The 26471-nt window shown below is 61.1% G+C and overlaps 2 protein-coding genes across 3 annotated transcripts; one reads left to right on the forward strand and one right to left on the reverse strand.

The window, feature by feature from the left end:
- The first annotated feature begins 1358 nt into the window (after window positions 1–1358).
- FSTL3 (follistatin like 3) lies at window positions 1359–7558 on the forward strand. Of its 2 annotated transcripts, XM_082835450.1 has the most exons (5): window positions 1359–1522; window positions 2873–3058; window positions 5230–5445; window positions 6009–6236; window positions 6327–7558. In XM_082835450.1, exons 1-5 carry the CDS (start codon window positions 1420–1422, stop codon window positions 6380–6382), a joined length of 789 nt encoding a protein of 262 aa, XP_082691576.1. In that variant the 5' UTR covers window positions 1359–1419; the 3' UTR covers window positions 6383–7558. The 2 variants fall into 2 exon arrangements, with proteins under 2 accessions (XP_082691576.1, XP_082691575.1); XM_082835449.1 differs by having other exon boundaries at window positions 6009–7558.
- A 992-nt stretch (window positions 7559–8550) lies between these two features.
- Window positions 8551–12188, reverse strand: PRSS57 (serine protease 57; the record flags this gene model as incomplete). Its single annotated transcript, XM_082836227.1, has 5 exons — window positions 8551–8763; window positions 9902–10156; window positions 10547–10691; window positions 11640–11793; window positions 12110–12188. 5 exons carry the CDS (start codon window positions 12186–12188, stop codon window positions 8551–8553), a joined length of 846 nt encoding a protein of 281 aa, XP_082692353.1.
- Window positions 12189–26471: the final 14283 nt, after the last annotated feature.

Genomic DNA, 26471 nt, shown 5'->3' on the forward strand with positions numbered 1-26471 from the left:
AGGCATAGGTGGCCCTGGGAGATGACCAATTGCCCTCAATCATTTTTGTTTTTTCCTAAAAGCATTTTGCACTCTTAAAAGTTATACATTAGTTTGTTTTTCTATGTATTTTCTTGTCTATGACTCTGACAAACCATGAGCTCAGCGAGGACGGGTCTGCCTTGGTCAACCTGAGGCTCCAGCACCCACCAAAGGTCCCTGCTACCAGCAGATTGTCACTAATTATTTCCCAGAAGCACAAACACAGAGGGGCTGCACAGGACCCATGAGCCTGTTGGGGTGCCCTAACAATTTGGGAGGCCCCCAAGATTGAAGAGATCAGCTCCAACATAGGAAAAGCAGGGGCTTCCCTGGTGGCGCAGTGGTTGAGAGTCCGCCTGCCGATGCAGGGGACACGGGTTCGTGCCCCGGTCCGGGAAGATCCCACATGCCGCAGAGCGGCTGGGCCCGTGAGCCATGGCCGCTGAGCCTGCGCGTCCGGAGCCTGTGCTCCGCAACGGGAGAGGCCACAGCAGTGAGAGGCCCGCGTACCGCAAAAAAAAAAAAAAAAAAAAAAAAAAGGAAAAGCATCCTGCTGCACTGAGGCCCCAGCGGACTCAGTGCTTCCCAGGCCCACGCTGATGTGGCCATCATAAATTGTGGAAAACCCAGGATTCCAGGGTGTCCCAGGACAGGGAGCACTGACCCTTGGAGGAGAGAAGTCAGCAGGTTGTTGATGTGGCCTGGGGGCACGGTTTGCAAAGGCCTGGGGTGTTTGGTGCAACCTCAGCTGTGAGGGGCAAAGGCCAGGCACAGTGGGCACTTTACCACAGTGTAACTCTTGTGGTATGATTATTGCTGTCTCTGGGGGTCTGTCTCTGCCACACCTCTCTGCCTCTGTTTCCCACCCCACCAGCCTCCCCATCCCTCCACGCGCTCACACCCAGCCGTGCCCACTGGCTCCAGGGGCCAAGTGGCCAGGCGGATGGCCGGGGGTGTGTGATTAGGGAACTGGCTGGGGCTGAGGTCCCTGGGGCGTGTAGGGACGGGGAGGACAGGCCAGGAGTCCAGAGCACACTGGGGCCACCCCAGCGACCACATGCAGAACACGACGCGCACGGATCCGCAGACGCGCTCCCCTTGGTTCACCGGCCAGTCCCCCAAACGCACGGCGACACCTCGAACTCACAGCCACGAGCCCGGCTCCCGGGTCGTGACCCCGCCCCCGACCAGCTGCCGCCCACATCGCGCGCGACACTGCCCCGCGCCCCGCCGTCCCCGCGCCCCGCCCCGGCCGGCCCGCCCCGCCCCGCCCCGCCCGCAGCCCGCGGGACCTTTATAGGGCGCGCCGGCCGCGCGCTGGAAGTGGTGCCGCCGCCGCCCTCCCTGCAGCCCGCCCGCGCGTCCGACGCGGGGGCCGCCGCCGTGTCTGCGTCCGCCATGCGTCCCGGGGCGCCGGGGCCACTGTGGCCGCTGCCCTGGGGGGCCCTGGCGTGGGCCGTGGGCTTCGTTGGCTCCGTGGGCTCTGGGGACCCCGCGCCCGGTGAGTGGGGCGGCCGGAAGGGGCAGGCAGGGCGGGCCACCCACGTGGGCCTGCCCGGAATGCGGGCCTGGGGGCGAGGTCGGGGGGCGCGGCGGCGGTGGCAGAGAGCGGTGACCCGTGGTGACCCGTGGCCGCTGCAGGTTGAATCTGGGAGGGCTTGAGGCTCCCCTCCCCCAGCCCCAAAAGGCCCAAAGGAGGGTCACCAGGAGGTCAGGAGAGCAGATGTGACTCCTTCACAATTTATTTATCAAGAATCTAGTCACAAGAGCTGCTGACAATTATTGGGCGCCTAGTGTCTGCCTCTTCCGTCCTGGAATCCACGCAACAGCCCAGTAGTGTGGGCACTCTTCTGCCCGGTTTCCAGGTGGGGAAACTGAGGCACAGGGTCACACAGCTTGTAAGTGGCAAAGCGGGGATTTGAACCTCGACCATCCGGGTCCCAATGCTCCAGAAAGGCAGGGCTGGGTGGCTGGACTCAGGACCTCCAGCTGGGGTCTCAGATTTTCCCTGGGTCTGGTTCAGGCAGACAGGTCATTGGAATCTCACACCTGCCACTTGCGGAGGTGCCGGGGAAGTCACATCCCCACTCCTGGCCTCAGTTTCCCCTTTTATACGGGGTGCCAATGTGCTGGGCTGCCCAGAGCTGGTCCCTGGGAGGCGCTCAGCACAGAGCCTGGGAGCTCCATGGAATGGGGGCCGTGGCCACCCCCGCCCCCACTTAACGGTGCAGAAACCGAGGGCCATCTGCCCCCCACCCCACCCTGCAGCCCCACCCCAGCCCCGCAGTGAGGGGAGAGCCAAGCCCCCTCCCCGAAGGCCGCATCCCCGGGGAGACGGTGAGCTCATGCGAGGGGAATGTTCCCGAGTTGGAGTGAGTAAGAGGCGGGCCAGGCGAGGGGGGGCTGCTGGGCGAGGGGGCTCCGCGTGCCCTCGGGCGCTGTCTAGACAGAGGGCAGAGGCGGGAGAGGCGGCTCCAGGGCCCGCTGACCCTGACACGTCCAGCTCCGGGCGTTTGCCTGCTCGGGCAGGATGCCAGGCCCGGGCTGGGGGCCTGGACCCGGGCGGGGGAGAGGTTCCCAGGAGGGGGTGGGGTGGGTGCTGGAGCAGTGTTGGGGCTGGAGCCCAGAGAGGAAGGGTCCCCAAAGAATCTGCAGCCAGGGTGGGGACACCTGTGCGGTTCTCTGCCCCTCCTTCCCAGGTCAGGGGCAGATTATCCCCTCCATAATTACTGAGCACCAACTGTATGCATCGCCATGGGCCGGCAGCTGGCTGGAAGGCCAAGGCCTGGGTGTGGGGAGGGGCACCGGAGGGCGCCTCTGGCCACGTGGGGACTGGTCCGCTCGTCCGCAGGTGGTGTCTGCTGGCTCCAGCAGGGCCGAGAGGCCACCTGCAGCCTGGTGCTGAGGACGGACGTGAGCCAGGCTGAGTGCTGTGCGTCTGGTAACATCGACACCGCCTGGTCCAACTTCACGCACCCGGGGAACAAGATCAGCCTCCTGGGCTTCCTGGGCCTCGTCCACTGCCTCCCCTGCAAAGGTGAGACCCTGGGTGTCGGCCGCAGGCCAGGGTCACAGGGTCAGAGGCGGGACAGCCGAGAGTGAGCCCCCCGTCTTGGGGGCAGGCAGAAGCTTGAGGCTGCCGGCACGGGGATCCCAGGCTCAGAGAGGGGTTGCGGGCCTTCAGGCTCCCAGCTTAGCCACCTGCAGGTGAGGGCTCAGGAAGCTCCAAGGAGTCCCCAGTTTGGATTCCAGCCTCTAGGCCCTTGCTCACGAGCAGCCCTCTGCCAGGTGGCCTTTCCCACTTGCCCTGCACCTGGTGGATGTGCTCACACCTAGCTCCTAGGAAGGTGGATTTTCCCCGACTGGCCATTAGGGTTCATGACCCCACACTCAGTGTTCCCAGACACTTATCTGCCCTTGACCCCGCAGAGTCCAGGGTCTGGGGTTGGGCTTAGCTGTGGTTAAACAGCTGCATGTTAAACAAGCGTGTGCCTCTGCACCATGCTCTGCGAAATGCTGCCTCCCCCATCAGACTAGGGGCTCTCTGAAGGCAGGATGAGTAAATGACTAAGTCAAGACATCGTCTCTGCCCTGGAGAAGGGGTTGGGGACTTTCCCAGCCCCCTGTGCAAGGCTGAACCTGCAAGGACCCAGAGGGCGCAGGGGGGCATGACTTGAAGGAGGTGGGCTCTAGAGCCAGGGTGCTGGCGGATGATTAGGAGTTCGCCAGCTGGAGAAAGCATGGGGGAAGAGCATCAGCAGAGACCATGGCCTGGGATCAGACCCTGGTGGGTGGAGTCAGGACAGGGGCACAGGGAGGAGGCTGGAGCTGAGGGCTGCAGACCTGCAGGCCAAACTGAGGAGCCTGACTGGCCGCTGGGGTGTGATTAATCCCAGATCAGCCTGGCTGGGTGGTCCCAGACTCAACTGCCATGTGCCCTGGCTCCCTCCAGAAGCCCCTCTGGCTTCTGGGAGGAGGACAGACTTCAAAAAGTGCCTGGCCTGGGCATGAGACGGTCCAGGACCCCCTCCCCCCCACCCCCCAACCTTGTCTGGCCTTGGGGACAGGAACTCAGCCCTGCCACTTCTGTTCTTGCTTGCGTGAAGCCACCCGGGAGAGCGTTTCCAGATGTGCGTGTGGGCGGGCAGCATGGGAGGCGCCCAGGTGCAGCCCACATGCCCTGGCACAGGGACGTGGGGCACGCCAGCTAGTCTCTTAGGAGCATCCATCATTTTCTGCTCACCCTGTAAGGTGGGTTTCCCCATCAGCCCCACTTTACACACAGGGAAACTGAAGCTGAAACATCAACTCGAGCTCAGAGACGGCCCTCCAGACCCACAAGCCACAGAGCTGGGGGGTCCATCGGGTCCGGCCTGGAGTTCTCACGGCGAAGTGCCCTGGCTGTCTCCAACTCACAGCTGTGACCGTTTCCCCCTTTTGTAAAATGACGACAAAACGGCACCACCTTGTGGGGGTAGATGGGAGGCTGCACTGGGCCTGGGAGGCCAGAAGCAGCCGTTAGCCGGGCCCGAGTGGGGGCGGGGATCTCAGAGAGAGACTTGTCTCCCTACCTGAGAAATGGGGCTGCGGGGGGCGGTAACCCCTGGTTCGGAGGGCTCGGGCTGTGGGAGGCCCCCTCCTCAGGAAATGAGGCTCAGACCAGGCCGACGCCCCGCCCTCCCTGACACCTCCTCCGGGGAGGTCCTGGCAGGCACGGGGAACAGACGCTGCCCGTCCTCCCCATACCCGCGCCTGGACGGGGTGGAGCCCCCCGCTCCCCCCGCGGGCTGACGCAGCCGATCCCCCGCCGGCCTTCCCAGAAACGCGCGTAAATCAGGGAACAGACGTCAGCCCGAGCGGGTGGCCCAGCTGCGGAGCGAGAGCTGGACCGGGGGCGGAAGCCCGTTCCTCCCGGACCCCCAGATTCCGGGCAGAGACCCCCCCCTCCCGCCCACACTGAGCCCCGCCCCCCGACAGAAGCCCGCCCCAGGAGCAGCGTCGAGTCCGTGTCCACCCGGGCCGTGGCTGAATCTCGTCCCTAACGGTCCCGCCCCCACACCCCCAAATCAGTCTCCTCCCCTGTGGGCCCCGACTCCGGCCCGGCCTCTATCCCTCGGAACAGGGAGGGGGCGAGGGCGCGGGGGGCTCTGAGGACCTCCGGCCTCGGCCACGCGCCCCAGCCCACACGTGTGTGTCCTCTGTCCACAGATTCGTGCGAGGGCGTGGCGTGCGGCCCAGGCAAGGCCTGCCGCATGCTGGGGGGCCGTCCGCGCTGCGAGTGCGCGCCCGACTGCTCGGGGCTCCCAGCGCGCCTTCAGGTCTGCGGCTCGGACGGCGCCACCTACCGCGACGAGTGCGAATTGCGCGCCGCGCGCTGCCGCGGCCACCCAGACCTGCGCGTCATGTACCGGGGCCGCTGCCGCAGTACGTAGGGGCGGGGCCTGGGGGAGGGGCGGGGCCACCGGGCCTGAGCATCCTGTAAGGCCGCTGCCGCAACGCGTGGGGGCGGGGTCTGAAATCCAGGGTGTCCTATTATGTCTTACGGATTTGGGCGGGCTAGGCGGGGTGGCACCCCACCCACCAGCCCTGCTCCCAGGCCTTGTGCTAGGCGGGGCTTAGATGGGAGCTCGTGGGCGGGGCCTAGCGGAGGGAGTCTATTGTCCCGCGAGAGTGTCACTGGATTAGGTCTTTTGTGGGGTCATGAATGAGAAAGAGTTGGGTGCAGGTTTGGAAAGGGGGTTCTGGGGCTCATATGGGGTGAGAGATACGAGTGTGTGTCAGAGAAGCTTACTGGTGCAATCAAAGGGGGGAGGGATTGAGGGTGGATCTGGAGTGTGGGCGCGGTTCGTGGAAGGGGTGTGGCTTCTGGTGCAACAAGGGGGCCGCGTCTGAGGGTGGGACCCTGAGGGCGGGTTCGCGGCGGGGGCGGGGCCTGTGGCCCAGGTTAGGAGGAGCGCCCCTGACCCTCCCCGACGCCCCACCGGCAGAATCGTGCGCGCACGTTGTGTGCCTGCGGCCGCAGTCATGCGTGGTGGACCAGACCGGCAGCGCGCACTGCGTGGTGTGCCGCGCGGCGCCCTGCCCCGCGCCCTCCAGCCCCGGCCAGGAGCTCTGTGGCAACAACAACGTCACCTACATGTCCTCGTGCCACCTCCGCCAGGCCACCTGCTTCCTGGGCCGCTCCATCGGCGTGCGCCACCCGGGCAGTTGTGCAGGTGCGGCGAGGGGCGGGGAGCAGCGGCGGGGTCTAGCCCCCAGCCCCTCTCCGCGCCCGCATTTCTCTTTTGGTCCCTCCCACTCTGCAGGCACCCCCGAGCCGCTAGATGCTGAGTCGGAGGAGGACGAGGAGAACTTTGTGTGAGCCTGAGGGACCGGCCTGGGCCTGGCGTTCAAGGCAGCCCCGTTTTATTTATTGCCACAGCAGAGTCTAATTTATGTCCCACGGACACTCCTCAGAGCCTGGACCGGGACCATTTTGGGAGCCCTGTTGCCCCCCGACGATACCTTGGAAGGACTGGGGGAAGGAGGCCTGGGAGCAGGGCTGGTGGGTGGGGTGCCACCCCAGACCTAGGTACCCTACTGCCCAGGAGGACCCCACGCTTCTCCTTCCTCGGGGATAACTCTATTCATTGTCGCTGCCACCGAGAGGGCTGGGGACTTCCTGCCAGCAACTAATGAAGAGGCACCCTGGCCTCTATTGATAGAACAGGGACCATGGGGTGAGAGGGGGTCCACGGCCTGGGTGTGTAGAGATGAGCCTCAGAACATGCCCAGACCCCAGACAGGCCAAGGAAGCAACCACTGTCCCCCACCAGCCCCAGGGTAACCAAGGGGCTTACCTTCCCTCTCCCTCCAGCTCCCAGTGTGTTCTGTGAAGGCCCCTGAGAAAAGCCCAGCTTGTCCCCAGGGACAGGGTGCCATCTGGGCCTCTGGACACAGGACTTGGGCATGGAGAGGCTGTATCTGCCCAGAACAGGGCACCATGTCTGGTGGTACCCGGCCCACTTAGGGTGGGACCCGGTGGGGTCCCTGCTCACCCACTGGCCCAGGACGGAGAATAGACACCAAGACCCACTGCACACCTGGCATCCTGGAGCCGTGTGTCTGAGGGGCACCCCAGTGCCTGCTGCCCCGTGCACAAGTGAGGTCCAGACCCGGGACCCTCTGTCCCCCGCATCCTGCCCTGGCCACGCCTCTAAGCCCTGTTCCCAGCTGAGCCCCCCCTGCCTGCCAGCCGGGTTCCCTCCATCTTCCTGGGCTGTTGCTCTTTGTCACCTCCCTGTGCCTGTGTGTAGACTGGAGGTTCAGACCAGGGTGGGGGCCCAGTGGGGCAGGAGCCCAGCTCCCCGAGTTTGGAGCGAGGAGCACAGGGCAGTGGGGCTCGTCCGTGTCCTTCCCAGCCTCCAGGAAGTGCCTTACCTGTGACACCTGGAAAAGTGCCCTTGAGCAGTGGGTTCACCCGAGCCCCCGACAAGGCAACCTCCCCCGCCCTGGGGTCCTGCCTCGCCTGCCAAAGAAATAAACACTGAAAAAGCCACTTTGGATGTCCAGGCCTCGGTTTGCCCGCCACCTCTCTGAGCCTCTGCGCCGCCCACTTTGGTAGGGGGTTACCAGCCTGGGTCCTGGGGTGCTGTGATGCTGGTGCATAGTGTGTTCTGGAAGCATCCAGTGCAGAAACACAGGTGTACGTCCTTGGGGCGGCCACTGCCCGACTCGGGGCCTCAGTGCCCACCTTCAGGCGGTGGGCGGCAGCCGAGGTAGAACTGGGGCAGGTGGGGTGAGGGTGGGTGGGAGAGTCTTGGCCTTTATGGGGCAGGGGAGGGGAAGAGGAGGGCCAACATGGCTTAGGGCAGCCCCAAGAGGCCACCTGGTTTAGGGTCCAGAAACGGAGGCCTGGCCTGGAAGGGTTGGAGGTACCATAGTGACACTAACACGATTAGTAAAAGTACCAGCTGGGACTCGCCCAGCCTTGCCGCCAGCCGGGCACCATTCACTCAAAGCGCTTTTCAGAGGGTGAGCCAGGCCAACCTGAGACCCCACCCTGAGGACCAGAGACCCTACCCTCTCCCGGCCTCGGTTTCCCCGTGTGGGGTTGGCTGGAGGGCAGAGGAGTGGCGGTCCAGGTAGGGACCAAGGCGGGGAGGCCGTCCCAAGCTCGGGCTGTGAGGCAGGGTGGGAAACTCCAGAGGGGTCAGCGCGGGGAGGGTGTGGGAGGGTGGAGAGGGGCCCAGGTCCTATGGCTCAAGGTCCTTCCGGGAGGGAGTGGTGGAACCGGACCCTCGGCCACGCTGAGGCCAAGGAGAAGCTCAAAGACGTGCGTGGACCCTGGAGGCAGACCATCGTGTCTGGTGAGCCAGTTAACACTTTATTGTGTTATTTTGCCCTTTTTGTTTGGAACTGATTCCCCCCTATCCCACCTGCCATCCCACACACACCAGGCTTCCTGGGGTTTGGGGGCCCATGGACCCTCTGCCCCAGCCACGGAATTTTCCAGGCCGGAGCTAACCTCGTCTTGTGCGCTGCTGTGGTTCAGGCAACTCCTGCTGGGCCCCCAGTGGTCCTGGGTGGGGGGCTGGGCTGGGGGCCGTGCGGGCCCCGCTGAACCACGTCCCAGATCCAGGTCACGAAGGCGGACACCAGTGTGTACACGTCGGGGGTCTTGGGGTCGCCGCACCAGAGGCCGGAGAAGGAGACGACGCCATGGGCCTGATTTCTGCAAACCAGGGGCCCCCCAGAGTCTGCCTGGAGGTGGAGGCAAAGGTGAGGCCACGGGTCCCTCTCTGGGCCTCACTTTCCTTAAAGGAGCTCATACGGGTGAATCTGAGAAGGACCCTCCCTGCCTCAAAATCCTTCCATGGCTCCCTAGAGCTTTTACAGCAAAGCCTAAGCTCCTCACCTCAGCCTTTAAGGGCTAGAGGATCCAGCCCCCACCCACCTGTCTGCCCTCCTCTCCCCCGACTTGCTTGGTTCCAGCCATGCCAGCCTACCTTGCTCTTCCTGCAGCAAAGCAAGCTCCAACCTCTAGGCTTTTGCATATTCTTGAGACCCGTTACTGCCCCCTGCTGGACACTGCTTGTATAAATACACAAGTCGGCAGCACCTTGTGCAGTGCACAACTTGCGCAGCTGTACACAGCAGCTCTGTGACTGGTCTCTCTGCCTGGCATGCCTCCCCTCAGATCTTCTCAAGGCCCCTCCAACTCTCAAAAGTACTTTCCTCAGAGAGACCTCCCGGAACACTCACCGTAAAACTCCTGCTTCCTCCTCTCCCCTCACCTCCCCACACCTATCACCCTAATTGTCACCTGGAATCAGCTCTGACTCTAAGAAGTAGGTCCTATTTGTGTGACAGTTTTACAGATGGAGAAAGTGAGGTCCCGAGAAGTGAGGTGACTTTTCTAAGACCACACATCTGGGGAGTGGCTCAGTCTGGACCTGGACCCAGGCAGTTGGGCTCCAGAATCTGAACCACTGCACTCTCGTGGCTGGAACAAAAGACACCGCCCCCCACCCCCACCCCACACCTGGACTGAGTTTCTTCCTTGGCACTGGGGCCAAATTTGCCATTAATCCATACAAGGGCTTAGGAGCAGGAGTTTCTTCCTTGAGATCTGGACCTTGCTTTTTTTTTTTTTTTTTCTTGACACTGCTTTTAAAGACACAAATCTGTAGCTGTTTGTGCAGTGCGCAACCCGCACAGCCATACATGGCATCCCTGTGACCCTGGGCAACTCCGTGCCCTTCCAGGGCCTTAGGTGAGGCCCATCTGGTCAAAGGTGAGCTGGGACTTAGTTCCCAAGGCTCTGCCCAGCTCTGACCCTCTCTGTGAGCCTCAGTTTCCCCACGCAGTAAGCAGGCAGGACAGAGACTGAGTGTCTCACCGAGCAGAAGCCACGTCGCCGGCGGTCCCCACTGCGGGTGCAGAGCATGGCAGGGCTCAGCCGCCCCTTCCAGGAGCTGTTGCAGATGTCCAGGCCCAGCACGCGGACCTCGGCCTCCATCAACACAGGTGGCAGCTCCTCGAAGTCGGACACGGAGCCCCAGCCGGCCACCTGGCACCGTGCCCCGGCCCTGGGTGGCCTCCGTGGCAGCCCCAGCAGCCCCACTGCAGGACCCAGGATGGCAGAGCTGTTCAGCTGCAGGGGGAGCACTGAGGTTAGCCCCCCCCCCCCCCCCACCGCAGCCACCCACCACTGCTCCTGCCTGTTCACCTTTCTGGGTTTCTTCTTGGCCTCATGGAGAGAAGTCAGTGGCAGCCGTCATTAGGCTGTCGGAAGGCCACCACGCGCCACCGCCCGTCAGGCCTCAACTGCCTCAGACCAGGACTCTGGCCTTCCCCAGCCTCCAGGCCTCGAGTCGCAACCCCTCAGCTGCCCAAAGGGTCTTTCTAACGAGCCTCTCCTTCCCTGCTCTGAGCACGGGTGCTCACAGGATCCCAACAGCTGATTTTAAACAAATCAGGCCATCGTTGGTGTGGGGGGGCCTGGGACCCGCGTCTGGCCCTCGTCCCCCACGCAGCGACTCACCCGCAGCAGACAGATGTCACTGGTGTGGGTGGCCAGATGGTAGTCGGGGTGCGTGAAGACAGCCGAGATACTGAACACCTGCTGCGTGGCCTCTGCGGTGCGCAGGTCGTGGGCCCCTAGCACCACCAGGCCCGTTTGGGGGTCTCTGCGGGGTGGGGAGGGTGGTTGTGAGCGAGGCTGGGGTGAGGGCCACCCGGCACGGGCCAAGCAAATCCATGTCACCCTCATGCCAGCCCGTGATAATAAGCGTCACGTTTATTACTGTTCCACCTCAATTATGGTATTAACTCCGATCGCAGCAATATGAATTGAATTGAATTTTTTTTTGGCCACGCCGCGTGACCTGCGGAATCCTAGTTCCCCGACCAGGGATTGAACTCGCTCCCCCTGCAGAGAGACCATGAAGTCCTAACGACTGGACCACCAGGGAATTCCCACTGCAGTACTTTTTAAAAAAAAAATTAATTAATTAATTAATTAATTTTCGGCTGCATTGGGTCTTCGTTGCTGCGCTCAGGCTTTCTCTAGTTTCAGCGAGCGGGGGCTACACTTCGTTGGGGTGCCCGCGGGCTTCTCATTGCGGTGGCTTCTCTTGTTGCGGAGCACGGGCTCTAGGCACGCGGGCTCAGTAGTTGTGGCTCGTGGGTTCTAGAGCGCAGGCTCCGTAGTTGTGGCGCCCGGGCTTAGTTGCTCCGCGGCCTGTGGGATCTTCCCGGACCAGGGCTTGAACCCGTGTCCCCTGCATTGGCAGGCGGATTCTTAACCACTGCGCCACCAGGGAAGCCCCTGCAATATTAATTTTAATACTTATAAAAATATACTTAGAATGAATATAATACTCATTATATTTATTCTAATTCCCACCTCGATTATAGTATCGCCTCCAATAATTTCAATATGAAGGTTAGTAATCGTTATAACAATATGCTCAGGACAAGCGTAACGGTTATAACATCGGCTTATGGTCACGGCGGCTGCTCGTTCCCTACTTCTCCTGCCGCCCCTCCATCCCTGATAAACCCCCCAGCTGAGAGGCCTGTCTGCACGAGCCCTCACCCCACCCACACCAGGGCACCCCCTCATCCTGGCTCACCTGTCTCTGAAGCAGTGGGCGGCCGACACAACCCATCGGGTCCGCAGCAGGAAGCCCCCGCAGTGGTGCTGGCCCTGGAAACTCACGGACGCCATGTAGGGCCGGGAGTGGGGGGTCACCTTGTGGCCCCCGATGATTCGGGACGCCCAGGAGCCTGCAGGCAGGGTGGGCAGCGAGTCAGGGACGGGGCAGTGTGGGGTAGGGGTCAGGCTGGGCAGGATAGACAGACACAGAGATGCCCAGAGAAGGCCGTGGAGTTTGCCGGGAGAGGGGCCGGGTGCACTAAAAGCTGGGTCCGGGCCTGGCCGAGACCCCAGCTGGGCCTCATGCCCGCCTCCCAGCTGAGACCCGAGAGGAACAGCCATGCAGGGGGCTGAGTAACTGACCACGTGGTGCTACCTGGAGCTTCCTGGGTGGGGCCCCTGTACGGGGCTCTGATGGGCTTGGTTGGGCTACTCGGGGGTCCTCACCTGGGGGCCTCATGGGCAGCATCTGGAAGGCGGTCAGAGTCAGCAGCAGGCAGGCCCAGCTCCCCTCCCCGGGCCTCATGGCTGCTGCAGGTCAGCCTCTCCCTGGAGAGCTCTGCGGGCCATGGTCCACCCATCGCCCAACGGCCCGGAAATGGGGAACTGGGCTGTGGCCTGTGGTCAGAGGCCCCACCAGCCCAGTTCTGAGCCCGTGCTCGGAAAGCCTGATGATTCTCCTGCATCGGGGTCGTCGATGATAATCGTAATGGCACGGGAAGCCAGGAGCCAGGGCAGTGGAGTGGGCACGGGGGCTCTGGGGGCTCCCGGCTCTGCCAAGACATGTGACCCCAGAGGTCCCTAATGCGTGCCATGCCCCGGCTTACCCAGCATCTCCCAGGTACGCAGCTGGCAGCACAACAGCCCTCGCTGCCCCTCAGGGCTGGGGACCAGCTCTCCAGCTGAAGGGGGTCCGGGTCCAGCCCTGCCCGTCACTGCCTCAAACCTCAGTTTCCCCATCTGCAACCCCAGCCTCCAGAAAGCCTTGTGACTGCTGCTGCCTTGGTTGCATGTATTGAGGTATTGAGTGCCTACGGCATTACCAGCCTCCGGTAAGTGCTGGAGATGGAGCCCAATGTGACAAAGGCACCCACCCTCGCGGTGCTGGCGTTTCTCGGGGTTGTGGGTACAGATGAGGTGATCTGGCTTCACGACTGAAGCACAGGCTCTGGTGGCCAGAGAACAGCGAGCTTGTCAGGTCAGTTCAGGGCCTGGAAGGCGGGGGCTTCTCCTGTGGGTACCGGGGAGCCATGCAGGCTTCAGAGCAGGGAAGGGGCAGCAGGGCCTTGGTGAGGGGCCACACACAGGGGCCACACAGGTCAGAGGCCCTGTGCTGCCTTGCGGAGGCTTTGCTGAGAACCCCGTGCCCGTCCGCCATCAGTCACTAAAGTGGAGACGCAGAGGGACATCTGGGAGGCAGGGGACCCCGCACAGCATGGAGGAGAGCGACTGGGGCTAGGGGTAGCCCTGTGCAGAGAGGGGGCCAGTGTCACAGGAAGGGGAACGGAGGCTCAGTGGCCGCTGCTCACAGTAGGCTCACCCCACACACGCCTCGGAGGCACAGAGGGTACCTCGCCAGAATGCAGTGCCCAGCCTGGAGGACCAGGGTGGGCTCCATCAGTGCCGGGGCGGGGGAGGGTGGTCCTCCCAGCCCATCACTCAGCATTGCGACAAAGGTGCGAGGGCGTGGGATGGACGGAGAAGGTGAGGTGGAGCTGGAGGTGGGAGAGACCCAGTGGCAGAGACATGGAAGAGAGGCAGAGACAGAGAGATAGACACAGAGATAGACACAGAGACAGAGGGAGACAGAGAGATAGAGGCAGGACAGGACTCCAACATGCGTCTCATGGGGCTAAATCCAGGCGTGGGCAGGGCTGGTCCTTCCGGAGGCTCCAGGGCAGCATCGGTTCCGCCTTTTCCAGCTTCCAGAGGCGCCGCATCCCTGGCTCGCGGCCCCTCCTGCATCCTCACAGCCGGCGGTGCAGCATCTCCCGTCTCTCTCTGCGTCTGACCCTCCCGCCTCCCTCTTATAAGGACGCTGTGATGACGCTGGGCCCCCGGGAATCCAGAGTCGTCCCCATCTCTCTTAACTCAATCCCACCTGCAAGGTCCCTTCTGCCCCATCAGGTGACATACCCACAGGTCCCAGGACCAGGATGCGGAGGCTGTGGGGCCGTATTTAGCCAACCTCAGCCCCCTGTGTTAATTAGTTTGCTATGTTGTTATCACACCCATTTCACAGACAAGGAAACTGAGGCACAGCCTTGAAAGCTGCAGGGTGGGGGTAGAACCAGCTGGTTTGGAAGGAACCGGCCGTGCTGGCATGCAGACTCCTAGATCTCAGCCCGGATAGGCCCACTGATCAGGTAAGAGAAGGTCATTCTAAGCCACTAAGTTTGCAGTGATGTATTACTGCAGCTGCAGGAAACCATCAGGCCCTGAACATGGAGGAAAGCGGGAAACGTCCATGCGAAAGTCGTTTCCGGGGTCTCGGCCAGAGCTGGACCCCGCATTTCCCTCGGAAGTCAATGCAGGCGGTAGCAGATGATTCTTCGGGAGACTTTGGTGGCTCCTGTCCACTCTGGCTCCCTGGGGCTGTCCTGTCTCGTCTGTGCCCCAAGGCCTCAGTCACTTCCCCCAGCCACATGCCCCTGGGGGTTGGTATTACCCGAAGCTGCAGATGTGTGGAACTCATGCAGTCCTAGAGCAAACCAAGGCTGTCGGTACTGTTTCTGTCCCCATGGGGAAACAGAGGCACAGAAGGTTTAAGTACCTTGACTAAGGCTGCACAGCGAGGGGGAAATGGGGCCAGGGTTGCAGCCTCAGGCCAGCTCCTGCTGCCTCTGCCGAGGGCCGATTCTTCCCACAGCCCGTTGTATTTTCCTTCTTGTCTGGCAAGCAGTTGTGAAACCAGCAACTGTCCTTCAAGGATCCAAGTAACCAAGTTCCGAGGAACAGACTGTGTGGAGCTCAGTGTTTCCACTTCCCAAACTGAAGCCCAGAGAGTGGAGCTTGGCTGGTCTGGGGCTGCACAGCAGACGGTCTTGAACCCAGAACTCTGGGACTGTCATCCTTGAAGGATCTTTCCATAGAGGATTTGGGTGGCTTTCCAAGTCAGAGCAACTCAACAATAATAATGTTGCTTCTGATGATGATGATAATAATAGCTCCCTTTACTGAACTCTTACTTTTGTTATTGATTTGTTAGAGCTCTTTACATATTAAGGAGATTAGCTCACAGTCAGTTCCTGAGCATCTGAGTGGGGTATGCATGCAGTCGGTGCTCATCACCCAGCCCTGAGTGGGGCATGCAGTCGGCGCTCAGAAAGTGCACAGCCTCTTCCCTAGCCCAAAGCAGCAGCAGAGGTTCAAGAAGTCAGGAGAGGTTATGGGGCTTGGTCAGGAGCCCCTGAGAATTTGAGAAAAGCTCAAAATCTTCCCAGGAAACCCCCCGGGCTCAGTGTTGGAGCCCAGGGACCCCACCCCACTTGGCCCCTGTGTGTCTCAGTGTCCTCATCTGTGAATAGGGTTGGTCCTTGGAATGGGGCATAGGCCCGGCAGGTGTCAGCTGGTGACGCTTTCCCTTACACCCCACACTTTACTTTTTAACCTTGTTAACTCACATTCCAAGGAAATCACTTCTTCTTTCTTTCTTTCTTCCTTTTTATTTTTTATTATTTTTTGGCTGCGCTGCACAGCATGTGTGATCTTAGTTCCTCCACCAGGTATCAAACCCGTGCCCCCTGCAATGGAAGCACAGAGTCTCAACCACTGGACCGCCAGGGAAGTCCCACCTTCTTATTTCTTGAGTGGACGGCACTGCCTTAAAAGTAAACAGTCCAGGACTTCCCTGGTGGCATAGTCGTTAAGAATCCGCCTGCCATACGTATAGCTGATTCACTTTGTTATACAGCAGGAACTAACACAACATTGTAAAGCAATTATACTCCAATAAAGATGTTAAAAAAAAAAAAAAAGAATCCGCCTGCCAATGCAGGGAACACGGGTTTGATCTCTGGTGCAGGAAGATCCCATATGTCGCGGAGCAACTAAGCCCGTGCGCCACAACTACTGAGCCTGTGCTCTAGGGCCCGCGAGCCACAACTACTGAGCCTGTGTGCCTAGAGCCCGTGCTCTGCCACAAGAGAAGCCACTGCAATGGGAAACCCACGCACCGCAACAAAGAGTACCCCCACTCGCCACAACTGGAGAAAGCTCAGGTGCAGCAACGAAGACCCAACGCAGCCAAAAATTAAAAAAAACAAACCAAAAAAAAAAAAAAAAAAAACAAAGGAAGCAAATAAATCTCTAAAAAAACAGAATAAACAGCCCAATCCTGCATCCTGCATCCCAGCCAGGTTTCCTCTGGATGCCAGCCCTGGCCAGTGTGGGGCGGTGACAGACACCACTGCCCTTCACAGACTTTCTCCTGGACCCGCATCCAAAGGCCTGGCAGAGAACAGAGGAAGCGACAAGTAGGTGTGAGTGGCTGGCATGTGGGGGCCCTGAGCAAGCCCATTCCACGGACGGGTGAACTGAGGTGGTGGGCAGAGTGTCACCACTGCTGTCCACCTCGTCTGCCCTTGCAGCCTCCAGGATTTCCACAGGGGGAGGATGGGTGTGGGGATGCGGCTTGGCCACTGTCGTCTGGGCCTCGGTCTCCTCCTCTGGGAAACAGGTGACCCCAGAACATCTCTGAAGGTGTGGCAAGATCTCAGCGGGGGGCTGGGTGCCCTGGGCGCCCCTCGTCTGCAAACTGGACGCCAGCGCCACTCTTCCTGCGGGGAACGTCAAAGGAGATGGAGAGAGGTATGCAGCCCTTCATTCCATGAGTGTTTATTGAGTGCCTGCTGTGTGCGGGCACTGCATGAGTGCAAGGGGGGGCAGGGGACACAGCAGCAGGAGGACACAGACCCCTGCCCTGGTGGAGAGACGGTGAATTGACATCGTCTGCAGCAGAATTAAGTGGGGAAAGAGTGACCGGAGTCAGCAAGAAGCATAGGGAGGGGGTAGGATTTTAGGGCATGAAGGAAACCCAGGAACCCTGGTAGAGTGAGGAGGGGAATCCAGGAGGAGCCCAGGGTGGGTGCGGAGAAAGTGTCTGGACAGCCCAGCGGGGTGTGCGGCAGGGGCAGGGGAAGGAAGGGTGCTTTCAGTGTTCACCTGGGCCTCGAGAGCCAGACTGCAGGGCACTGGGGAGCCATAGAAGGTGCTTGAGCAGGGCAGGTGGGGGCAGATCCTCTGGTGAGAGTGGAGAGGAGAGAGGAGGTGGGGAGATGGGGAGGCTGCGGTTGAGCTGGAGTGGGGGACACAAGGCCTGAGCTAGAGTCAGGGCTGGGAGAGGTGAGGGGGTTTGCGACTCAGGGACAGGGGAGGAGTGGGCTCTTGGGGCCCACACAGAGCCCAGTGTCAGACCCCCCTGGAGTCCAAGCGCCCAGAGGATGTCCGGGAGCAGCCGGAGCTGCTGTAAATAAAGTTTTTTTTGTTTTTTTTTAAATAAATTTTATTTATTTCTTTTATATTTACTTTTCACTGCGTTGGGTCTTGGTTGCTGCGTGCGGGCTTTTCTCTAGTTGCAGCGAGCAGGGGCTACTCTTCGTTGCGGTGCGCGGGCTTCTCATTGCGGTGGCTTCTCTTGTTGCGGAGCACGGGCTCTAGGCACGCGGGCTTCAGTGGTTGCAGCACGCGGGCTCAGTAGTTGCGGCTCGCGGGTTCTAGAGCGCAGGCTCAGTAGTTCTGGCGCACGGGCTTAGTTGGTCCGCGGCATGTGGGATCTTCCTACACCAGGGATTGAACCGGTGTCTCCTACATTGGCAGGCGGATTCTTAACCACTGCGCCAACCAGGGAAGTCCCTATAACTAAAGTTTTATTGGCACATGGCCACACGATGTGGCCATTTACTGCCTCCGGCCACTTTTGCACCGCAATGGCAGAGCTGAGTCCTTGCCACAGAGAGCGGCCGGCCCGCGATGTTGAAAATGTTTACCATCTGGCCCTTTACAGAAAAAGTTTGCCAACCCCTGAGCGAGTGTATGCTGGGCCCTGTTTCAAGTCCTTCGTGTATGTTTGCTCCGTCAACCCTTCCAGCAGCCCTAGGAGGTAGGGAAGTGAGGCTCAGAGAGGTTAAGAAACAGACCCAGCGTCACACAGCACCTACAGAGCTGAGCTGGAACTGGAACCCAGGCCCCCTGATGTTTCTGAGTCTTTTTCTTTGTTCTGTTTGCTAATTTATCTCATCATTTTCCTGCTAAATGGGTACATGTTCATTGTAAAAGGAGGGTGCAAAGGCCTGTGAGAGGAAAGGCAGCCACGCCCTCCCCCGTCTGGGGTGCATCGTGCCCCATTTTTCTCCAGAGCTCATCCAAGCCTCTTTCCCTTTACACACCCATTTACTGAGCACCAGCTGAGCAGAACAGTTTTACAGAAACCCTAAGGGCTTTGGAAGAACCTCCCTCTCTGCACCCCCCTCCCCCACCCCATGGAATAAGTGTGTTCGGGGCCCGGTGGCTAGTGTCCTTCTAAGAACACATTGGTGGGGACAGCTCCTGCCTCCCTCCTGCTCTGTGGGGTCTGCACAGATGAAGGATCCAAGATGGACTACAGGGAATCGAGGGGACGGCAGGGGAGCGAGTCGGCTCTTTCTGCTGCCTGAACCTGCTCCCCACCCTGGGGAGCCCCCCGTCTAGCCCAGGCTGGGCCTGACCCCAAACTCCAACCTGGGCATCCAGCTGCCCGACCAAGGCCCCTTTGTCATCTCCCAGGCCCCGTTCATGTCCGCATGTCCTTCTAGGAGCTCAGGCTGGAGAGGGGAACCCTGATGCCTGTCATCCCTCATCCCATCCCGTAGCAATCCTGCAGCCTCCCCCTTCAAGATCCATGCAGAATCCACCTGGTTCTCACGCTGGTCCAGCCTCTGCCATGTCCCTGGGGGCCCCAGTTCTGCCTTTTCTGGCCCCCAAGCCCCCCCCGCCCCCTTAGCCCCTTTTCATCCACTCCCCACCTGGCAGCTCGAGCGGCCTTCACAAACATAAACCGGGGTGACCCCTCTCCTGCTCTAAACTCTGCTGTGGCTCCCCAGTGCCCTCAAGACAAAGTCTAAGTTCTCCCTGCCCCCTCTACGGACCCCTCTCACTCTGAGCACGCAGGCCTGTTTGCCCCGTGGGAGCAGATTCAATTCCTTAACCCTCATCCAACTGTAAGGCCGTCCCCAGAGCCCAGCCACTGCTCAGAAGACCAGCAATTGCTCTATTATGATTATTTCTCCTCAAACGGGCCTGGCTCGGTCCCACCGCCGGCCTTTTGCGCTTGCAGTGCCCGCTACCCTGATGCTCTTCCCCAGTTACTCCCGCAGGCAGTCTGCGGGTCCTTCCGCCCGCAGTAGGGCCGTGGTCCTCGGAGCGGCCTCCTGGACTTCCCCCGGGCTATTTGTCCCCATTCGCTCACCCTCCGGACCAGGAGCCGGGCAGGGGTGGGATGGATGGCGGCCAGGCTGCGTCCCAGGCCGACTCCGGACTGGCTCGGCCGGAGAATCAGCCCCGCGCCGACATGGAATGAATGGGTCGGAGCGGCCGGAGGTTCCGGCGGGCCGGGCGGGCAGACGCCTGGCGACCGGGGCGCGGCGGCGGCGGCGGCGGCGGCCGGCAGGAGGCGCAGGCGGGCGGCGGCGGGAGGCGGGAGCCGGCGGGAGGGGGCGCGAGCGAAACGCGGCGGCGGCGGCGCGCGCGCCCAGCCCACCCCCCGCGCCCGCCGCCGCGCGGACAATAAACAGCCGCGCGCGGGGCGATGCCCGCGCCGGTGCAGCCGCCCCCGCGCCGTTCTGCCCAGGCCGCCAGGCCTTAGCCCGCCGGCCCGCCGGTACGCCCCGCGCGCCCCCGCCGCCCGGCCTCGCGGACCCACGGACCTCGGCGGGGAGATGGAGTGAGTAACGCGCTCGGGCCGGGGGCGCCGGGGAGGCTGAGGCCCCCACTCCCGCCGCCACCGCGCGGGCAGGGAGGTGACACGGGGCTTCCGGGATCCCCGCTCAGCCCGGGAGGGACTCGGGCTGGGTCGTGCCCGACCCAGGCCTCCCCACGATTCGGCCCCGGCGGCCCACGGGTTCCTGAGGACTCGGGCGGCAGCGGCTGGGGGCGGCCCGGGACGCGCGCGCGCGGGTGGGGAGGGGATGCGCTGTGTCTCCGCCCGCGCTCGGCCCGCGCCCCCGGGGCAGGCCCTCGTCCACTTGGGGCGATGGGGCGACCCTCCCCACTGCCCCGGCCGGCCGTGAGCTCACTCCCCCACCCCCAGCCTGAGCTCGCCGTGCCCTGCACCCTGGATGCGCACCGGCCGGTCCTCCCTCGCCTGGCTGCCCTCCCCAAGGGCCTCAAGTGCTGTCCGGAGCCCCTGCTAAGGCGGGGATCCACCCGCCCGAAGTCCCGGCTTGTAGGGGGCTTTTCTCCAGGCTTCCGGGTCTGGGATGTGTGTGAGACCAGAGGACCAGGTGCTTTCCAGCAGGGGAGCTTGGGTCTCATGTCTTCCTGGGGAAAGTGTCCCCCGAGGTGGGGCCCCAAATGATGTAGCCAAGAGCCCGCTGGCCCCCGTGCGAATGCGGTGGGCAGCCTGGGTCTGGGGGCTTGGGTGAGGAGCTGCCGGGCAGCCGGTCCTGCACCAGGAGGTGCCCAGTGAGTGTGCCTGGTCGCTTCCCACGCAGGTCCTCTCTTCCTGGCGTCAGGGCATCCCCCCACACCCCCACTCCCACAGGTGGATGCAGGGAGGTTGTGGGGTGCGTTTACGTGGGCAGGGGGCTGGGAAGGGGGTGTCTGGTGTCCCGCAGCCCACCTACCCTGTCCCAGGGCCAGCAGCTGCCCCACTGTGGGCCGGGTCCCCACCCTGCCTGGGGCCGGACATGGAGGTCCAGCCAGCCCACCCGGCCCCGGCTCCTCTGCCCTTCCCACTGGGTGTGTTTTCTGAGCCTGCAACTTTCCTCCAGGGATTCACCCGTGACCCGCCACACCCTCAGCTCGGTGGGAGCCGCTGCCTCCTGCCTGCCCCCCTCCCAGGAAGGCGACACCCTATGTCCTCTGCTTTTGAAAACCCAGACAAAGGCCCAGCCCGGCCCCGGGAGCCCAGCCAGGGGCTCAGGGGAGCCGGGGCCCAGACCAGTCTGCTGCGTTCCCCTCACTTGTTTATCTGCTCTTGGGGCCCAAGGGGAGCCTGTGGGCCCTAGGCAGGGTGTGGCCCCGGGGAGGGGGCTGCCTGGGGGAGGAGGGGTGAAGAGGGAGGAAACGCCCACTCAGAGCAGAGGAGTGAGATATTGCGGATGGACCCCATTGTTTCCTTTCGAGCCCCCCTTTCATTCTCGATGAGGTTATGGAGGCCCAGAGAGGGGCAGCCGCTGGCCCATGGTCACACAGAACACGGAGGGCCCCCGGGTGCTTGCTGCCCTGCCCCCAGGCCTTCTTGGTCATGGGTCAGATGCGGTGCTGTGGGTCCACCGTTAGGCAGGTCGCTGGCTTTTCTGGGTGCAGGCGTGGGACAGGGCTTGGCGTTAACCGCCTAAATAGCCGTGCGAGATCTCCAGTCCCCAGCACTCTGGGGTGACGATGGGTGGGGAGAGGCTCCATCTGGTGCCGCCCTACGTGAACACCTGCCCAGGCTCTCCGTCCTTCTTCACGAGGGCAGAGCAGGCTCCAGGCGCGGAGGCAGCAGCCTCCTAGGACGCAATCGTCCACCTCCTTCCGTTTCCATGGATTTTGCCATCACAGGAGATGGTGGCGGCTTATGGTGGTGCTGGAAAGTTTCTTTTAAAGAGACGTTTACGACTTTGACAATTTTTCGTTAATTTAAGGATTAAACGAATTTTCATTAACTTAAGAATGAAAAGATTCTTACGAGGCAGGCCGTGTGGGCGCTGGGTGGTGCTCTGAAGGTGGGACAAGGGTGGGGCCTGGGTGGGGGATCCGGAGCTGGGTGCATGTGCTATGGGGAGGATTTAATGTGTGGCCCACGTGAGGGTGAGGTGCTTCTCCTCTGGGACCCTCAGGCCCCGGCTGGTAAAATAAAGATATTTTAGCTGGGAGCAACCACCTCAGATGTCCAAACCCCTCTCCTGGGTGAGGGGAAGGCTCAGACCCCGGGATGGAGCAGGAGAGCAGAGCAGGAGAGCAGAGTTGGGTCGGGACCTTCCCAGAGCCCTGACCGCCCTGAGGCCTGGACAGTTTCAAGGAGAACGTCTCCATTGGGTGCTAAGTGGGTTCTTAACGCTGCTTTCACACTTGAGAATCTCCCTTTAATGAGAAGCAGAACCAGTTGAAAGGCAGCAGTACCCAGTGATAATTGAACTTAATAACAAGTTTTTCTTTTCATCGTGTATCTATTTTTTTTTTTTTTTTTTTTATGTTTTTACTCTGATGTGTGTGGTAGTGGCTTCTGGTTTTCTCAGTCTGGGTAACGATGTGACTTTGTTGCCTTTGAAAACAAAGGGGTTGGATTTAAACAGTGAGTGGATTTGAAGGGAAGGGACAGGCAGCTGATACTAGAGGTGGTGGCAGGAATGCGGGAAGGTGGTCTGAGACGTGCAGGTGTGATTTATTTACTTAACAGTCATTGAGCGCTTGCTGTATACCAGGCCCTGTTCTGAGTGCTTTGTCCACGTGGACGTACTGGTCCTTATAGCAGCCCTGTGAGGTGGGGAAACTGAGGCACAGAGAGGTGACACGACATGCCTGAGGCCACACAGCCAGAAAGGGGTGACGTTGGCATTTGCTACTGGCCATCCTCTTAGGCGCCAGGGAAGGCTGGGGAGGGGGTCTTTGCACATTCCTGTATCCGGGGGCTGTGGGCTGTGGGGCTCCCAGGTATCCTGACATCGGCTTTTCAGCCTGGTTGGCTGGCTGGGCTACACAGAAGGTGGCCTTTGTTGTGGTCTGGGCTCCTGGGGCCATCTGCCCTTGCATCCACCCCAGGAACCCCTTCTGTGACTGCTGACTTTGGAGTGGGGCATGGAGAGGGGGTTTCTCACCCCCCATGGGCCTCGGTCATACCACCCGCCTTCTCTGGGCCTCACTTTTCTCATCTGGTGAATGGAGACACGAGCCCACCCAGGCCCCTCCTGGGTGGGGTGCAGCTAGGGGAGGGTGGGTGCTGTAGGGATCGGGCCCTGTAAGGACCACTCACAGCTCTGTCCCAGCCCCATGGGGAGGGCCCATCTTCAAGGGCTTCGGGTTTTGATGCAGGAAAATGGGTTGATTTTCTTAAAGAGTATCACGTCACCTTTTTCCAAGTCTGGGACCCTATTCCCTCCATCCTGTCTCTACCCAGGAAGCCTGTCATCTGTTTTGGGTTTTTGTTTGGTTGGTTGGTTGGTTTTGGCCACAACGTACAGCTTGCAGGATCTTAGTTCCTCGACCAGGGATCAAACCTGGGGCCCAGCAGTGAAAGGGCCGAGTCCTAACCACTGTCCCACAAGGGAATTTCCTCCTCTGTTCATTTAAGAAACACTCCCTGGGCTTCCCTGGTGGCGCAGTGGTTGAGAGTCCGCCTGCCGATGCAGGGGACGCGGGTTCGTGCCCCGGTCCGGGAAGATCCCACATGCCCCGGAGCGGCTGGGCCCGTGAGCCGTGGCCGCTGAGCCTGCGCGTCCGGAGCCTGTGCTCCGCAACGGGAGAGGCCGCAGCGGTGAGAGGCCCGCGTACTGCAAAAAAAAAAAAAAAAAAAAAGAAAAGAAACTGACCCTGCTGATCGCCCTAGTCCTGTGCAGGATCAGAGGGGTCTGGGTCTGGAGGAGCCCATGGAGGGTCTTCTCTGAGGTGTGGGGAAGGTTTCCTGTCCATTCGGTCATGGACCTTTTCTGAGAAATATACTTAAGGGCTTACCCAGGCAGGCAGAAGGGTGTTCCTGGTGGAGAGACTGGTCTGTGCAAAGGACCAGAGGTGGGAAATGTGTTGGGAGAAGGCAGTGTTCTTTGGTTTGTGCTCTTGGGGCCGGGTCCTTCTGGGCCTACAGTGCCCAGCTGGGGAGCCCCAGGGAGCCATGGATGGTATCTGAGCAGGGGAGGAGTGAGGTTCTTACCCAGGCACCAGAAAGAGGTTATGGCAGCAGAGGGTCCAGAGCAGGGAGAAGCAAGTCAGACCTCAGCCTGGACAGGGACCGTGTGAGCAGCTTGGGAAGAAAAGCCAGAGCCGGGGGAGGGGCGGCAGGACCTGATGTCTGGGTCGGCGTCGGCTGACTTCAGAACTTCGTGGTGGTCAGAGCTGCCCACAGGGACGGTGTCCTGGTCAGGGCAAGATGGCCCAGCCCCTGTATGTGCTGGGAGGCTAGAGTGCACCCTGGCCATGCTTCAGAGGGGTCTCCATGCGGCACGAGATGGCTGGGTGGAGGTCATGGTGCCTGAGGAGTGGAGAACTGGGCTGTGGCGTCTGTCTCCTGCCAGACAGGTTTCAAGCAGAAACTCAGGGCAAGTCAGAGCCCATCACTGGACCAGTGTGGACTGGGACAGGTACTGGGAGGCGAAGCCCAAGCCAAGCCCCATGGCGGGCAAGACACACGAGGACCAGAGTGAGGGCAGGCCTGGGAGCCCAGCCTGGGCGGTGGGGGGAGGGCAGCTGGCTTGGCGGGAGGCTTCTGGTAACACTTGTCAGGGAGCGGGCAGGTGATGACCAGGTCAGTTTGTGTTCAGATCCTTCTGACTCTGGAGAGCCTCGGGGCATGGCTGGCAGGGCCTTACAATGCCCCGTGGGGTGGGCAGGACCCCAGCTCTGGCCCCAGCAAGGCCCTTGGTGAGAGGGCCAGCATTTCTGCTGTATCTATGTATATCTTTATTCTTACCAGCTTTTTTGAGATATCATTCACACACCACACAATTCACCTATTTAAAGTGTACAATTCAGTGTTTTTCAGGACATTCAGAGTTGTACAGCCATCACTGCTAATTCCAGAACGTTCCATCAGCCCCAGAAAACCCCGTCCCCGTCAGCAGTCACTCCCCACCCCCTCCCCAGCCCCTGACAACCACGAATCCACTCTGTCCCTGGGGATTTGCCTGTTCTGGACGTTTCCCATCAGTGGAATCACACCCTGTGTGTCCTTCTGTGTCTGGCTTCTCTCACTGGGCGTCGTGTTCTCAGGGTCCATCCACGTTGTAGCGAGGGTCAGGGCTTCGCCCGTTTTCAGGGCTGAGTGGTGCTCCCACGTGTGGAGGGACCACATTGTGTCTATCCATCATTCGTTGATAGGCATTTGGGTCGCTTTATATATTAATTTGTAAGTCACGTCCGAGGTGGTTGGGGCTTGTCCTCTGTCCTTTCTTGGATGTGAGGCGCCCAGGTCCTGTTTTAGATAAATGTAAGATGTGACAGTGAGTTTCTTTAAAAAAAGGAAGTGATCACAGTACAGATGGTCCCTGGGGGTGGCAGGAATGTGACAAGGGTGGGGAACCCTTAGGTGGGTTCCTCCACTGGAAATGGAAGGACCCTAATTGATGTGCTGGCCCAGTGGACATTTATTGAGTGCTTGCTGTGTACCAACTGCTGGGGACACGGCAGGGACAAAAAGAGACAGTCACTGTCATTGTGGAGAAATCAGTAAAGTAAGTTAAATGATTAGGCGTTTCCTGATGGTGAGGGCTAGGGGGCGGTGTTGGGAGGTGCTGGGGTCAATTAGGGTCAGAGGAGGCCTGAGTGAGGAGGTGACATCTGAAGACAGGCCCGAGGGAGTCAGTGAGCCCCTTGGAGACCCGGCAGAGAAGTGCCCCAGGCCCGGGGACACGGTCAGTGCAAAGGCCCTGAGGTGGGATCGTGCCTGGAATGTTTGAGGTGGTGGGAGCAGCCGAGTGAGGGGTGGGAGGGACCGTGGGACTTTGGGGCTGGTCTCTGCTGCTGGATTCGCCTGAAGCCGGAGAAGGGCCCGCATTCATTCCCCGCTGCCCCATCCTGTTGTGAGGGCCCAGGGCAGGGTCCAGCTCACCCCTCCCCATCCCAGGTTAATAGGCAACAGATTTGCTCCCCTGGGTCTGGGACCTGCTCCAACCTTGGTCCCCACCATGGGGGTGGAGATGTCTCTCTGCCTTGAAGCTTCTAGAAAGCCCACGCCTCATGGGCTGTTCACCTCACCAATGACAGCCGTGTTCCCGGGGGCCCACTCGTGCTGAGTGCTGAGGGGCTTCGAGAAGGGGAATTCCTTCCTGATGAGGGGAGAGACCTAGGAAGGCTTCCTGAAAGAGGCAGCTGTGTTTGAGCTGAGATTGGAGGTGGAGGAGAGAAAGGGGAAGGCAGGGAACTGGGGAAGGGTGAGGGACAAACACAGGGGCTTGAACTGCGTGCTGAGAGGCTGAGGTTCACTCAGGGTGACAGGACTGCGGGAGGGTCTGGAGCGAGGAAGGTGCTGGCGCTTAGGAGGAACCCAGTCTGGGGCTGGGAACCAGCCTCCCCCCACTCCATCCCCCACCCAATGGGGGAAGGGGCCGCTGGGCTCCCTCTCACGCCCCACACCCGGCACCGCGTGACTCTGCCTCTCCCCCACCCCCCCCACCTGTGGCCAAGGTCGTTGTCAGCTGTTTTCTTTCAATCAGCACAGGAATGTTCCAGCGCTGGGCTCCTCGCCTGTCTGGGCTGGGACCCCCTCATTCCTGCTGGAGCTGCCCAGGAGTGGGCTCTGGAAAGACAAGTGTCACCCACACACACACCGGCCTCCCACCTCCCGCACCACCCCCCCCCCGCCCCCCCCCCGTCCCTCCTGCCCGCTGGGTGACCTTGAGCCGGTTGTGTAACCTCTCTGGGCCTTTAAAAAATAAACGCCCGAAACGCTGAGGCCTCTGCCTGGCTCGCTGGGTTTGGG

This window comes from Leucopleurus acutus (assembly GCF_964270905.1).
Source record: "Leucopleurus acutus genome assembly, chromosome: 3".
Classification (NCBI taxonomy): Eukaryota; Metazoa; Chordata; class Mammalia; order Artiodactyla; family Delphinidae; genus Leucopleurus; species Leucopleurus acutus.